This window comes from Octodon degus, unplaced genomic scaffold (genome assembly GCF_000260255.1).
Source record: "Octodon degus isolate 3935 unplaced genomic scaffold, OctDeg1.0 scaffold00050, whole genome shotgun sequence".
Lineage (NCBI taxonomy): Eukaryota > Metazoa > Chordata > Mammalia > Rodentia > Octodontidae > Octodon > Octodon degus.
In genome coordinates, this window is record NW_004524626.1 from 8695054 (window position 1) to 8708990 (window position 13937).

General features: G+C 58.2%; 1 protein-coding gene across 3 annotated transcripts in view; it reads right to left on the bottom strand.

Annotated features, from left to right (window-relative positions):
* Positions 1-2201: 2201 nt before the first annotated feature.
* Positions 2202-13937, bottom strand: part of Sema6b (semaphorin 6B) — a 22727-nt gene continuing 10991 nt past the window's right edge. For all 3 annotated transcript variants that reach the window (XM_023717105.1, XM_023717106.1, XM_004632757.2), the window contains exons 2-17: positions 12909-13057; positions 12644-12767; positions 11084-11144; positions 10876-10938; positions 10352-10453; positions 9837-9927; positions 9409-9528; positions 8376-8464; positions 7465-7682; positions 6721-6852; positions 6451-6600; positions 5989-6171; positions 5738-5890; positions 4938-5015; positions 4788-4846; positions 2202-4026 (exon numbers count right to left, since the gene is read on the bottom strand). In XM_023717105.1, coding sequence (XP_023572873.1) covers positions 3098-4026; positions 4788-4846; positions 4938-5015; positions 5738-5890; positions 5989-6171; positions 6451-6600; positions 6721-6852; positions 7465-7682; positions 8376-8464; positions 9409-9528; positions 9837-9927; positions 10352-10453; positions 10876-10938; positions 11084-11144; positions 12644-12767; positions 12909-13029 — 2673 coding nt within the window. In that variant the 5' untranslated portion in view covers positions 13030-13057 and the 3' untranslated portion in view covers positions 2202-3097. The remainder of the gene's footprint in view (positions 4027-4787; positions 4847-4937; positions 5016-5737; positions 5891-5988; positions 6172-6450; positions 6601-6720; positions 6853-7464; positions 7683-8375; positions 8465-9408; positions 9529-9836; positions 9928-10351; positions 10454-10875; positions 10939-11083; positions 11145-12643; positions 12768-12908; positions 13058-13937) is intronic.

A 13937-nucleotide genomic window follows, 5' to 3' on the forward strand; every position in this document is an offset into this window, starting at 1 on the left:
AGAGAGACAGAGACAGAGACAGAGAGACAGAGACAGAGAGACAGAGACAGAGGAAAAATCTTCTAAATGCTGAGGTGACAGGTACTGGCCACCATATCCAGCTCTTACTGAGTCCTAAATATTCAAGTATGGTGTGTTTTGTTACCTATACCCAGGAATTGGGGCCAGGGAGATGGCTCAGTGGAATAAGCACTTGCCTGGCAAGTGCAAGGGCCTAAGTTCAATCCCCAGTTCTGCAAAAAAAACCTATACCCCGGAATTGATTGATTGAATTTGGTTTCTGAGACAGCATCTTGCTATTAGTTCAGGCTCACCTTGAACTCACAGAGCTCCTCCTGCCTCAGCCCTTTGAGTACGGGATTGCAAGCCTGCGCCATCATGCCCGGCTTATGCCCAGGGTTTCCATCACACTTGGCTATGACCCCTTCCCCTGGCCCAACCTTGGATGTATTTTGTCACTATTCAGATTTGAGAAGATTAAGGGCTCTAAAGGGAACAACCCAGGCTCAGGGCAAATGCTCCCCCCGCCAGCAGGAGGGCACATCGGGCGAGGCAGGAAGATAAATGTACACCTGTGCACACGCGGACATGACACGGACACAGGCAGAAATACTTAGTCACAACCAGAAAGAGCAGAGAGGAGGTCACAGAGCCACAGGCAGGGACAAACCCAGTGAGCACACAGGACGGGTTCAGGGGCAGCTGCTGAGGCTTGCGCGCGCATGTGTGTGTGTGTGTTACCAGGGAACCCAAGACCTTCACACTGAGCTACACTTTCAGCAATTTTTATTTTGAAACAGGGTTTTGCAAAATCGCTAAGTTGCTCAATCTGGACTTGAATATGTAATCCTCCTGTCTCAGCCTCCCAGACTACAGGGATAACAGGGATGCTCCACTGCACCCAACTGAATGCGCTTAGGGTTGGTGCCCCATGCAGAGGGCCTGTGGGTCTGTCCTGTTCACAGCTCTACCCCCAAGCCCACCTCTTTTTTTTTTTTAATTTTTTATTTATTTGTGAGTGTGTGTGTGGCCAGCTCAGCCCACCAGGGGACGGGGCTGGCTGGCATGTGGTGCTGGGGGATTGAACCGCGGTCCCTGTGCTTTAGCTAAGCTTGTTCTAAGTAGGTGCTTTAGACCACTGAGCCATCTCACCAGCCCCAAGCCCACCTCTCGAAACAGGATCAGATCCTCTGTCTAGGACCCGCTCCTGCGGCTCTGTGCCCCACTTAAAACCTGTAAGTGGGGGTGGCTGTGTTGAATGGATGTCAGCGTGTCATTTAGGAAGGTGAGAACATTCTAGAGAGAGATGGCGACCGCTGCACAGCCAAGGAAATGTGCTCAGCACTACTTAATGATGTGGTCCTGTGACACCTAACCGCCCAGGATCCTCCCAGGCAGGAGGATCACCCCTTGAAGTTATTGAACTGAGAAACCTAATAACTTAGTGAGATCTATCTCAAAAAGAATAGGGGATGGGGAGATGGCTCTGGAGAATAATCATGTGCAAGGGCCTGAGTTCAACCCCCGGTTCCGACAAAAAAAAAAAAAAAAGAATAACTGCCATCAATCCCCTCCTGCTCCTCAGCCTCCCGGCTCACTCATGTCACAGGACCCGCCTCCCAACTTCCCTAGCTACCTTCCCAGTCTTTGCCAAGTGGTTTCTTTCCCCTTCCTTTGCAGTGCTGGGGGTGGAACCCAGGGCCTCATGCGGGCTAGGCAAGTGCTCACCTCTGAGTTATAGCCCCAATCCTTTTCATTTCATTTTCAACCAGGCTAGTGCTACATTGCCCAGACTGGCCTTGAACTTGTTGGTTTTTTTTTGTATTTTTTTTTTTAAATTTATTTAGTGTGTGTGTGTGTGTGTGTGTGTGGCCAGCTCAGCCCACCAGGGGGTGGGGCTGGCTGGCATGTGGTGCTGGGGGATTGAACCAAGGTCCCTGTGCTTTGTTTAGCTTAGCTTGTTCTAAGTAGGTGCTTTAGACCACTGAGCCATCTCACCAGCCCTGGCCTTGAACTTGTAATCCTCCTACCTCAGCCTCTGACACCAGGGTGCCAGGTGGGGACCCCATGGTGTTTAGCCCAGCACCTCAGGTTTCTGTCGTCTCCTGACACCATCAGGTATCTCAAAGCTGTGCTCACTGCACTGGGCCACCCCCAGGACACAGAGCAGGCCCAGAGCCATGGGGGCCGGTGGTTGTAAACAGAGTTTTATTGATGGGGAGGGGCCAGGGGAGGTGAACTCCAGAGAGCCGGCTACGTGGCATGCACAGTCAGCTGGAGGTCGGGGGGAGGTCACAAGGGGTCGGGTGGCCTGGGACTCTCTGACCACCCTGGGGCCGTATTTACAGGGGCCCTACCTGCCTCCACTGCCCCCCCACCCGACCCCCAAGCCCTTTAGGAGCTGCTGCTGCTGTGCCCATACATGGGCTCTCCGTCTGCTCGCCTGGACCCGGCCATCCCTGCTCCCTTTGCAGAAGCATGACCCAAACTCCTGACCGGCACCTCGGAAGCCCCGGTGTTGGCTCAGCCGACCCGGGGCCACTGGGGTCCCCACATTCACTCTTAAGACACACACACAGCACGGGTGGCCCTGGGCACACACACGCGCCTCCCTCCCTGGCCCTTGCACACGAACACGGCATGCACACGCGCACACACCCACACACGCCAGGGGCCCGGCCTGGGGAGGGACCTTTCCGAGGAGGTAGAGGGACTTGGGTCTGCAGCTGTACCCCCTACTCCCCATCCAAGGCCTGAACCACCCCCTCCAGCCACCACCCCAAAAAGGGAGTTGTGCAATTCCTTAGAAAAACTGCAAAAGAAACCAAAAATGTCTACGCAGAAGGTCAATCTCAAATTCACAGCAGATCCCTACGTCCACCCGCCCAACTCGGTGGTCTCAGAGTCCTGCACCCCAGCTGCCTGCCGCCGCGGGGAGCGCGCGCTCTTGTGCTTCCGTGTGGCTGAGGGGGGTCCCAGAAAGGCCGGGGTGGGGGGCTTGAGCACCCAGCGGAGCCGGCCGGGGCCGGTGTCCTGGCGCCGTCTCCTGCTCCTGGTTCCAGTGGCTGGCACTGCCAAGGCATTGGGGGGCCCCGGTTTAGGGTACCGGGGGCGCAGTCCTGTCCCCTGCCCCATAGGGGAGGAGGTGGGCCGAGTCTGAACCCGGGCGGGCAGGTCGTGCACGGTGCCGGTCTCCCGGGCGCGCCTCGCCGCTGTTGAACGTGTGCGTGCGGCGCAGCGCCGAGGCCGGGGGAGCGTGGGGACCGGGTCTCCGCAGGCTGCCCGTCGTCGGGGGCGGGCTCCAGGGCCGGGGCAGGCTGTCGCCCGCACAACCCGGGTCCGAGGGGCCCGTGGGCGCAGACACCACGCGCCGGCGGTCCGGGCTGGCGTGTGGGGTGAGCGGGAAGTCGCCGTGCGAGGCGCGCGAAGGCCGGGGCGCACAGAGGCGGCTGTCGGGGGCGGGGTCGCCCGGCAGGGGCGGCTGCTCCGGGGCACGGGCCGGCGCCAGCAACAGCAGCGAGGACGACGCGGACGCGGACAGCAGTGCGTGGTGGCCGTGGTCCCAGGCGCGGGGGCCCGGGCCGTGCACTTGTGGGTGCGGTGTGGGCAGGCGCTTCTGCGGCAGTGGCGTCTGCTCGGGCGTGGGCAGCAGCCCAGAGTCCAGGTCGTGCGGGCCACCCTGCAGCAGCGTGGCCTTGGCCCAGCCATTCTGCATCAAGGGTGCCAGCAGCGCCTCGGGGGGACCCCCAGCCCCGCCCATGCCCCCTCCGCGGCCCCCAGGCCCGGTCCCACGCCGTTCGCCCAGGCGGCTCACGCTCAGCACCGCCTCGCCACCGCCGTGTGCCAGGATGGACTCCTTGTCCTTGCGCCGCGCCAGCTCCCGCCGCTCGCGCAGGCCCACGAACCAGCCCACGCTGAAGCCGGACACCACCGCCCCGACCACGAATGCCGCCACCGATGAGGTCACCAGCAGGTTCACTGACACCAGCCCGGCTCGCTCCTCTGAGAGGCTGGCGCGCAGGAGGCCTGCAGAGGGCGCAAGGGGCCTGGTGAGCGTAGGTTCTTTCGGTCTGCCTCAGGTCCTCCCGGCTGCGTGCCTGTTGGGGTGCCTGTCTGCCCTTTTACTGTTGCAGAGCTGGGAACGGAGCCCAGGGCAGCCTCCACGCTATGCAGTACTCACCGCTCAGCCACATTCCAGGCGGCCCCCACTGCTTTCCTGGCGTTCTTGGGGACTAACCTGAGGACTTGCCTTCATACTAACTGACAGCCCCAACTCTGTATTTTTTTGAGACAAGTTTCTGCCAAGCAGCCCATGGAGCCCTCGAATGTGCAATCCTCCTGCCTCAGCCTCTCAAGCAACTGGGACTACAATCTATACTGGCCCGTTTGGTAATCACGAAGCTCGAAGCTTGTCAGCCTGCGGGTCCTTGGGCATGGGTCTCCAGCCTGTCTGGCTTCTCAAAACTTATGCATCTGCTGGGGATGGAGCTCAGCAGCACAGCATCTGCCTGCCAAGTGCAGGGCCCTGAGTTCAATTACCCATGGAGGGAAAAAAGATAAAGCTTGTCCATCTGCTGCTTTACTTCCCTTTTGGAGCTGTGCCTGGGACCCTCTTTGGGGCTTGGTCTCCTGCAGTCCATCCTCCCACTTCCCCATCCAAGAATGTGTGGCTCCTGCCCTCCCAACACTCTGATGGATGCCACCCCCCGGAGGGTGCTGTGTCACAGGGGACAAGAGACTCCAGTGCCAGGGGTTCACAGGCCCAAGGCTGCTTCTCCTCCACCCACCTGTACAGTCCCCTAAGCCTGAGGTGCTGGCACCAGACACGTCCTGCTCAAAGGCGGCTCTGAGTGGAGGGAAGGCAGGACAGAAGGTCAGATACCCCCTAAGCAGCAGGGCCAGGGGCAGGGTGAAGTGTGTCCCACCCCACCCTCTACCTGGTTCCTGGGCTGAGAAAGATGCAGGAGCCATCAGGGGCCCAGCCGCAGTACGGGTCTTGGCTGCCGATACAGTTCCTGTAAGGGACCAACGGTCAGTCTCGGCACCCAGGACCTGCTCGCCAGGGCAGGACAGATCTTTGAGGTGGGGGCTGCTTGCCACTCCACTCACAGGTAAGGAAACTGAGGCTCAGGAACCTCTCTTTGGCCCAAGCAGCAGTTAGGATGGTGCCCTGGCAGGTAGGCCTAGGCTCTGTCCTCAGTGTGGGATGGCAGAGTGGTGACTGCAGTGACACCGGCGGTTGGTGCTCCATGCTGAGCACACACCAAGCCCAGAGGAGCCCAGTGCGTGGCATCTCAATTTCCTCCCACTTGGAGACCACAAAACAGGTTCTACCCTGGTCCCCTCATTGTCACACCCTGGCTGCCCACCTCACTGTCCTCCTTGCAGCAGTCACCAGGGGGTGCCATGAATACCAAAGCAGGTTCTCCCTCTTCTATGCCCTCAGCCTGCCATAGTTCCGCCTTCCTGGGGCTAAAGCCCAGGTCCTTCCTGCAGTTCACGGTACCCTGTACTACTCATCTGCCCCCTTGCCCCCTCCCTCCTTCCTCTCTATCCCCTGCTCCCTCTACTCTAGCCCCACAGGCTCCTCGCTGCTCCTGGACCTTACTGTGCTCTGTCCTGCCCCAGGGCCTTTGCACAAACTTGGCCTATCAGTGAACTAGGGGGGCCATCCTCCTGCCTCCCCATGCTCATCCCCTCTGTCCCCACACACACTTAGCATGGGCGGGAGACTCACTTCATGCATCCCGAGTACTGCTGGCAGCGGGCCACAGGCACGCGGACCACGCATCGGGGAAAGGCCGCCAGCAGACCGCCAGAGGCTGCGTCCAGCTCCAGGCTCAGTAGCCGCTGCCCTGTCTCGATGCCGGCACCACCAGGTCGTCCGCACCTGGGGCCAGGAAAATGACCAAGGAGGATCACCGCAACCATCCGTGTCTCTGCCCCCCCCCCGCCCCCCGATCCACCTTCCTGCCTGTCCCAATTCACCTGTCAGGCCGGTAGGTCTCAAATTCTTCCAGGAAGACACTGGGCCCAGTGGTGCCCGTGTCACTAGCATTGGGCCAGACGAGGAACTTGAGGACAGTGCCCACCTCCGAGCCCAGGAAGACCACCGTCTGGTTGCCCCAGGGGCCAGCACCCACGTCCACGGCCACTCGGGTAAGCTGGTGCCTGCAGGGGAGACGGGACAGGGCGTCATGCTGGCCTTGTGGCATCTGGCACCAAGGGTGCAGGGGGGTGGTTTTATAGGAGCACGTAGCCACGCCCACATAAGTGAGCCTGACAGGCCTAGATGTGCGCGTGCGCAGACAGGCTCCTGGTCCTGTAGAAGATACCCCACCCCAGACACTGCAACTGAGCTGGGTTGCATATGCAATCCCAGCCAGGCCCAAAGTATCCCCATGTCCCCGTCATGTGCCTGTGCCCCCTCCCTGTGCCACCAGTGCTGACCGCATGAGTGTGCGCACGATCCAGGGCGAGTGGCCCAGCGAGGGCACCGCCTCATCCATCAGTGGGTGCGTCTTGATGAAGTTGAGGATCTCGTCGGGCAGGGCGCTGGACGCATTGTACTGCGAGCCCGGGGCTGCACAGCACCCTGGCCTGAGGAAGGAGGAAGGGAGACGTCAGGCCAGACGTGAGCAGCCTGGAAGTCCCAGCCTGATTACCTGGGGCCCACGATCCCTTTGGGGACCGTGGCGGCGGGGGGGGGGGGGCTCTCACCGGGGCTGAGGCACCTGATCCTCTGGCACCGCGGTCCAAATGGACTCAGGAGACTTCTGCTCGCGGAAGCGGCCTTCAAACACAGCAGCCACTTGCCTCATGTCAAAAGCGCACACAGCCGAGCCTGGGATGCTGGGGGTGCAGACAGGAGGCTCTAATGAGCCCGGTGGAAGTGGCACCCGGGGAAGAGGGACAGGGAGACCCTGTCCTTGGCTGTTGGACGGGCCTTCAATCCCTGTGCTCAGGATGTGGCCTTGCCTGCCTGCTCGTCAAATCCAGCTCATGTACCTTCTGCACAATCTCAGCTGATCCTTGCTCAGCTTCCCCAAAGCCACCCACAGTGGCCCTCCTGGGCACTCAGCCTCCAGTGGCCGTCACATTTGTCTTGTCAATTCATTCCCCTGAGACCTTTCTAAAAGTGCACCTCTGATTTCGCCCTCTCTCCCTCTATCACCTCCTATGGCTCCTGAGTGCACTTGAGATGAATCCAGGCTCTTCGCCTTACCTGCACCCTCCCATCACCCGGCTGCCTCCCTGCCATGCCTATCTGTCCTCTCCTCTCCTCTCTGTGACTTAACGGACCCATGTTCACAGCCTCAGGACCTGGACACTTGGGGTACCCTTCCTTCTTCCTCGGTCTCTCTCACACACACTGTTCTGATGCCCCTTCCTCCAAGAAGTCCTCCCTGGTTCCTTCTCCCACCCCAGCCTGTGGCCCCTCGTCACCCTGCAGTGCCCACGCACCTGTTGCTCGGTGTGGAGAAGACGGCCAAGATGACGGGCCGGCCACCCAGGCTGACCACGCCAGTGACAGCCTGCAGCACGTTGAAGTAGAAGTGGGCATCCCCAGGCACGGAGCAGTTGAGCCGCGCCTTCAGGAAAGACGTCCACTGCTTCTCAAGCACGCGTGGGGAGCCGCCCACGTCGTTCTTGCACACCCGGGCCACGCGAGACACCACCACCTGCATGTGGCAGCCACGGATAGGGGACCTGAGCCTGGGATCTTGGGAAGGCTCAGCCACAATCATGCTGCCTGCCATGCAGGCCAAGGGGAGCAGTCCTCCCAAAAGCAACAGGGATGGCCTGCAGGGGGCGCCACTGTACAGGTGGGGAAAACAAGGCATGGCAGAAGGGAAGTGAGCAGCCCAGAGTGGTAAGTGGTGGTCTTTGTACCTTACCACTATTTGGGTGCCTGGATGGACTGAGGGATGGGATGGACAGATGGATGGATGGATGGACAGATGGACGAATGGACGGACAGGTGGACGGGTGGGCAGCTGAGTGGCTGGGTGGATGGATGGACAGATGGATGCAGGTTGGCAGAGTCAGTGGGTGGGCAGGTGGGGAGCTGGATAAAGGTCACAGTGGAACTGTGGGTGGGCTAAAGGACAGACAGGTAAGTGGGAGTGCGGCAGGAGTGGATGGACAACAGACAGGTGGGGAAGGGCCAAGTGGGTGGCCAGGTGGCCTGAGACCTCAGGGCCACTGTCCTACATGTCTTCAAGGGCCCAGCAGGAGGGGTACAGAGGAGGGTGGGAGGTTGTGGCCCCAGGTGGAGGGACATTCAGGGACCTGCTTCTGTTCCCACTGCCCCAGGTTGGAGTCTAACAGTCCCTGAGCCACTGCCCAATCAGCCTCTTGGGAAGCAGCCTCACCTTCTCCAGGTAGTTAAACTCCATCGCGATCTCCCGGAAGAAGAAATAGACATGGCTGCGCCACTGCACTGCGTGGACAAAGTAGGGCTCTGTGGGGAGGAGGAGCAGGAAGCCACTGTCACTGGGCGGCCAGGGCGGGGCAGCCACTTTCATAGACCTACGCTGACTATCTGGGAAAACGAGCTGGGCTCACTTTTTTTTTTTCTTTTGAGGGGCAAAGGCGTTGAGAAGCCCAAAGGCACTGTGTCCAACTCCCCTCCAAATGGCAAATCTGCTATTTTCCCGTCCTCTTCCTCCCTCATGTGTTAGAGAGCTGAGCTCCTGCTGTATTTGTCCTGTACTTCCATTTTGGGCGGCTAAGCCACCCACTTCCAGCAGGTTCTACTTTAGATCCAAATCTTTCCACTTGGTTTATCTTCTAAAAGACCAGGAGAGGCTGCTGGAGCAGCTCAGGGGCAAGCACCTGCCTAGCATGTATGAGCGTTGATCTCCATCCAGTGCCACAAAACAAATCAACTCACAAGGGTGGGATGAGATGGAGTGATGGAGTCCCATCCCCAGTTGCCCAGGCCTCTAATTCTAGTAGGTGGGTTTGACCAACGTCAGTTCCATTGCACCATCATCCTTTAGTTTATTTATTTTTTTGGCAAAACCAGGGATTGCTTTAGTTTATTTAGATGCTTGGGAAACATAATATCTAATTTTCCTTGAGAATTGGTACATATACACAGCTCTCCCTAATCACTGTTCTTTTTATTATTATTATCCTTTATTTATTTGGTACAGGGTCTTACTACGCAGCTCAGACTCACAGTGATCCTCCTGTCTCAGCCTTCCCAGCACAGGGATTACAGGCATGCACCACTACACCTGGTTTGGGTGGCTAGCACAGCACAGGGCTGGTGTGGCATGTGGTACCAGGGATCAAACCTGGGTCCTTGCACCTGCTAAGCAGGCAGTCAGGCGCTTAGACCACCGAGCTATCTCCCTGGCCCCCTTAATCGCTGTTATTTCCCCTCCCTCCTGTTCCCACCTTTGAACCACTTGGAGTCGTGCTTGACAGTGCGCAGGGTAGGGCGGTCCCCAAGGCTGCGGTAGATGACAGCATCAATGGCCAGGAAGTCAGTCACAGTGGCTGTGAAGAGCATCCCATCTGGGAACCAGGAGGGCCAAGGGAGACAGGCAAGAGGTTAGATTTTAGGGTGCAGAACTGGGTGGGTCAGACATTGGGGACCCTGGCTCCAGGCTGAGCCCCGATATTGTCTGAATCTCAGATCACCTATGCCTGGATCCCATCAGAACCCTGGCCCTCTTAGAGCCCCGGACCAACCAGAACTGGAACTCTGCCAATTTCTGGGTAGACAACTGGTCACCCAGCTGCCTTTTAAGTGACCTCAAGAAAGAACGGAAAGTGCTGGAGCATGCCCAGGGGTCTGCCTTATCAGGAAGTCAGACACTCACCAGAGAAGAGAGCGACGTTGGCATGCTTGGGATCGTATGGGCAGCGAGCCATACCACTAATGTTGTCTCCAACAGGCTGCAGTGTGTCCATCTGCAGGGAGGACAGCCTGAGCGACAGATCTGGTAGCCCCAGTTTCCCCAGCCTTCAACTCCAGGAGAAAATGTGGCTTTCCCCTGGGTGGCTGTGTGACCCTGGCCAGTGACCAGGGTTCTGAGTGACCTCTCTGAGCCTCATGTACTGATCTGTCAACAGGCCTCAGGGTCAACCCTCATATGACTCTTGTGGCTGAGCTAGTCCTACTTAGATTAGTTTGTGGTTTAACAGGCTGCAGCTGCCCTGAACCCTGTTCAGGCCCTCTTTTGGAAACCGCTGGCCCTTCTGGATCTGGGGTGAGGGACACATACGGGAAGGCTTCCCATAGTAGATGATATGGATCATGGCCAAAGGACATAGCAGAGCCAAGCCCTGGAGGTCAGAGTTGGGGCAGGCAAGACTCTAGAGGGTAGAGACTCACACTGTAATTGGCGCACACTGGGTTGAAGGCGTTGGAACCGCACACAAACAGCGTGGACTCATCACGGAGTAGCAGCACCTTCACGAAGTTCCGGCACTCGCCCTGCAGTGCATAGGGGAGGGAAAGGAAGGGAAGGCTGATGTGGGCGTGGCCCTGTTTGTGGGCGTGGTCGGGGAGTGACAGGCACCGCAGAGAGGAGGGGCTGGGGATGAGAGTGATGCCAGCACTGGGGACCATGGTGAGGGCATGGCCACTGCAGAGGACTCGCTGGGGACACCTCTGCAACCAAAGCAGGGAACAAGACAAGGAAATAATTTTGCAGCTGCAATAATACCAGGGTCAGGGTTGGGAGCGTGGCCATGGGGCGTGGCTAGGCTCCAGGCGTAAGGACAGCAACACCAGGGTCGTAGTAGCCTGGGATGCCGCAGAGCAGGTGGAAGAGGAGGAGGCTTCTCTGTGGGCGTGGCTGGGGTAGGTTGGGGCAGGGCTGGGAGCAGAACCAGGTCATGGCCAGGTCCACGCACCTCCTGCTTGCCCTTCATCCGACACACGTCTATGTCACTGGGGTTGGAGCGCCAGGTCAGCTTCTGTAGGCAGAAAGAACTGGTGAGGAGAGCAGAGTCCCCAGCAGCCCTGGGATCCCTGTGCTGGGCAGGGTCAATTCCACCCAGCTCCCCAGCACTCCCTGGTGGAAGATCCTAACCCTCCCCTCCTGCCCTCGCCTCTTCTTACCCGCTGGTAGCGCAGCTCCGTGGACGTGGGGGGCTCCAGCTCCACTCGGTACAGATTATCCCTGTGGGAGGGACCAGCGAGACAAGGGTGTCCATCCCTGCCAGGCCCATTCTGCCCGCTGCAAAGCTGGTGTCCAGCAGTGCGGTGCAGGGACGCGCCAATGCCTCGATTAGTGCTGCACGCTGGGCACATTCCGGTTCCCAAGCTACCTGCACGCCCCCGGGGAACCTGGCACACCACCGCACGTTTATACACAGGCTGACACGACCGACCGTCCATGCTTTCACACCAGGAACCCACCGGGGCCCCAGAATTTCTCCTGCTCGTACCCTCCCCTCCACGCATCAGAAACTGCCCGGGTCAAGGTCATTGCTGACCTCTCTGTGTTAAGTCCAGGATGCGTCTCCATCATTCTCCTCTCAAAGCATCTGATTCTGTTGGTTACCTCACTTCCCGGGAACCCCATCTTCAAGCAGCCCTGAGGCGAAGCGCTGGCCTGGCTTCCATCTGTAGTCTCTGAGCCCCTTCCTATCTATGCCCTCTTCCACCCACACCTGGAGCTCTGAATTTTGTCTACAACTGGATGATGACCCTGGACCTATCTCCACGCCTGGGCACTAGCCTTGGGGTTCAACTGCCCCTGGACACCCCCAGTGCCTCTGGGATTCATGGAGACTCACTCATTAAGGTCATGCTGTACCTGATCTATCCCCCAAACATGCACTGCTAACCCCCATCTCAGTTAAAGGCAGGTTCACCCTTGGGGGAGGCTCAGACAACTTGTGAGGCTCCCCAAATCCCCCTTATTGTCCCCTCACACATTTAGCACACCAGCTAGTATTGTTGGCTCTGCCCGCAGTCTGTCCAGAACCCGCCTTCTTCTCCCCACTCCACGGCCTCCACGTGGCCCAACCTCCAGCCCGCAGCCTGGACCAGCGCAGGGCCAGGGCCTGGTGCCCTGCGCGCATCCTCAACCCCGTATCTGTTCTTCTTGCAGCGGCCACCAGAGGGCGCTGCGAGAACAGAGTCGGATCCTCCCTCCTTCAGCCCTGCGGGACTCCCACCTCTGTGGTGGCAAAGCCCAGGTCCTCCCTGCAGCCCCCAGGACACTCACTGCACGGCCCTTCCGTCCTCTCCCCTTTTTTCTCTCCGCCCGCCAGTTGCTCCCTTTGCTCCAGCCACATGGCCTCCTCCCTGCTGCTGCAAAATGTCAGGCTCTGTCCTGTTCCAGGGCCTTTGCATTGACTGCCTGCTGCCTGGAAAGGAATATCCTCCAGGTTTCATCATGGCTGAAAAATTGTTTAGCTCTCAACAACCTAAATGTCACCTCCCCAGAGAAGCCCTTCTGCCCAGCCCCTCTCTCATGCCATCTTTCATAGCTCGAATTTCCGGACTGGCTGGACTACTCAGGAGTGACTTTCGACCTCCGCTACTCACACACCGAGGCCAGCTCCAGCCTCTCAGCACCGTGTTCAGCACCCTAAGAACTCCACGCCCAGCACCCCCGAGCAGGAACTAGCCCCCAGCAGCAGCCGCCCCAGGTCCGGGCTCCCTGCGTACCTGTCCCCGATGAACAGTGTCCTGTTGACCCGCAGCACCCGCTGGATGTTCAGGTCCTCCATATCCTCGGTTGGGCCCAGGCGCCCAGGTCCTCCGCCCACGAACACGGGGTAGAGTTTCAGGTCTGGGAGAGCAGGGCATGGGGATGAGCCAGGGGCCGGAGGGAGCAAGGTGGCCAGAGGTGCCCCGACTTGGGGAGCCCCTCCCAGCGGGACCAGCAGACCCATCCTTGTGATTCGGCCTCCCCCAGCGTCTCTCTACTCACAGTCTCTGGGGGCCACGCTTAGCGGAGGGGGTTCCTCAGGGAAGAGGCCATGGGTGCCCCCCAGTAGCAGCAGAAGGAACAGCAGGGCCGGGCGGGGAGGGGGCGCTCGCGAGGTCAGCATGGCGAGGGCCAGGTGGCAGAGGTGACAGCTGCAGACAAGGGTGAAGCAGTGAGCACTTCCGGAAGCTACCGAGAGAGGGCGCGCGCTAACCGCCACCTGCTCCTTCTTTGCCAGGACACCCCCCCCCACACGCCCTACTGGAATAAAAATAACTACAATAATCATAATACATTACTAGGACTTTTTTGTTTTGCTTTGCTTTTTTTTTTTTTAATGTTTTATTATTTATTTATTTGTGTGTGTGGCCAGCTCAGCCCACCAGGGGGCGGGCTGCCTGGCATGTGGTGCTGGGGGATTGAACCGTGGTCCCTTGTGGTTTGCTAAGCTTGTTCTAAGTAGGTGCTCTAGACCACCGAGCCATCTCACCAGCCCCAGCACTTCTTTAAGTAGCTGAATAACTTTGTGACTACATGTAAGTAAAAGCACAGGAAATGACTTCACACAAAAATGTATAAAGTCAACATGACAATTATATATATCCCCCCCCCCCAGGGCTGGGGACTGAACCGAGGGCCTGTAAACTCTGTTGCACCTCAACTTTTTTTTCTTTCTTCTTATTTTGGGCAGAGGGTCTCACTAAGTCACTAGGTTGTTCGGGCTTGAGCTTGTAGTGCTCCTGCCTCAGCCTCCCCGTGTTGGGATTAATGTACCACCACATCCAGACCTAAGGTGCATATTTTTAGAAAACATATTGTTTTAAAATTCTTAAGGGACCTGGGAGATGGCTCAATAGAGTGAGAGCTTGCCTGCTTCCGCAAAAATAAGTAAATAAATAAATTTTAAAAATAATAAAATAAAATTAAGGTTAAAACACGTGATTTATTTATTTATTTATTTATTTATTTTGACAGAACCAGGAATTGAACTCAGGCCTTTGTGCTTATTCTACTGAGCCATCTCCCTAGCCA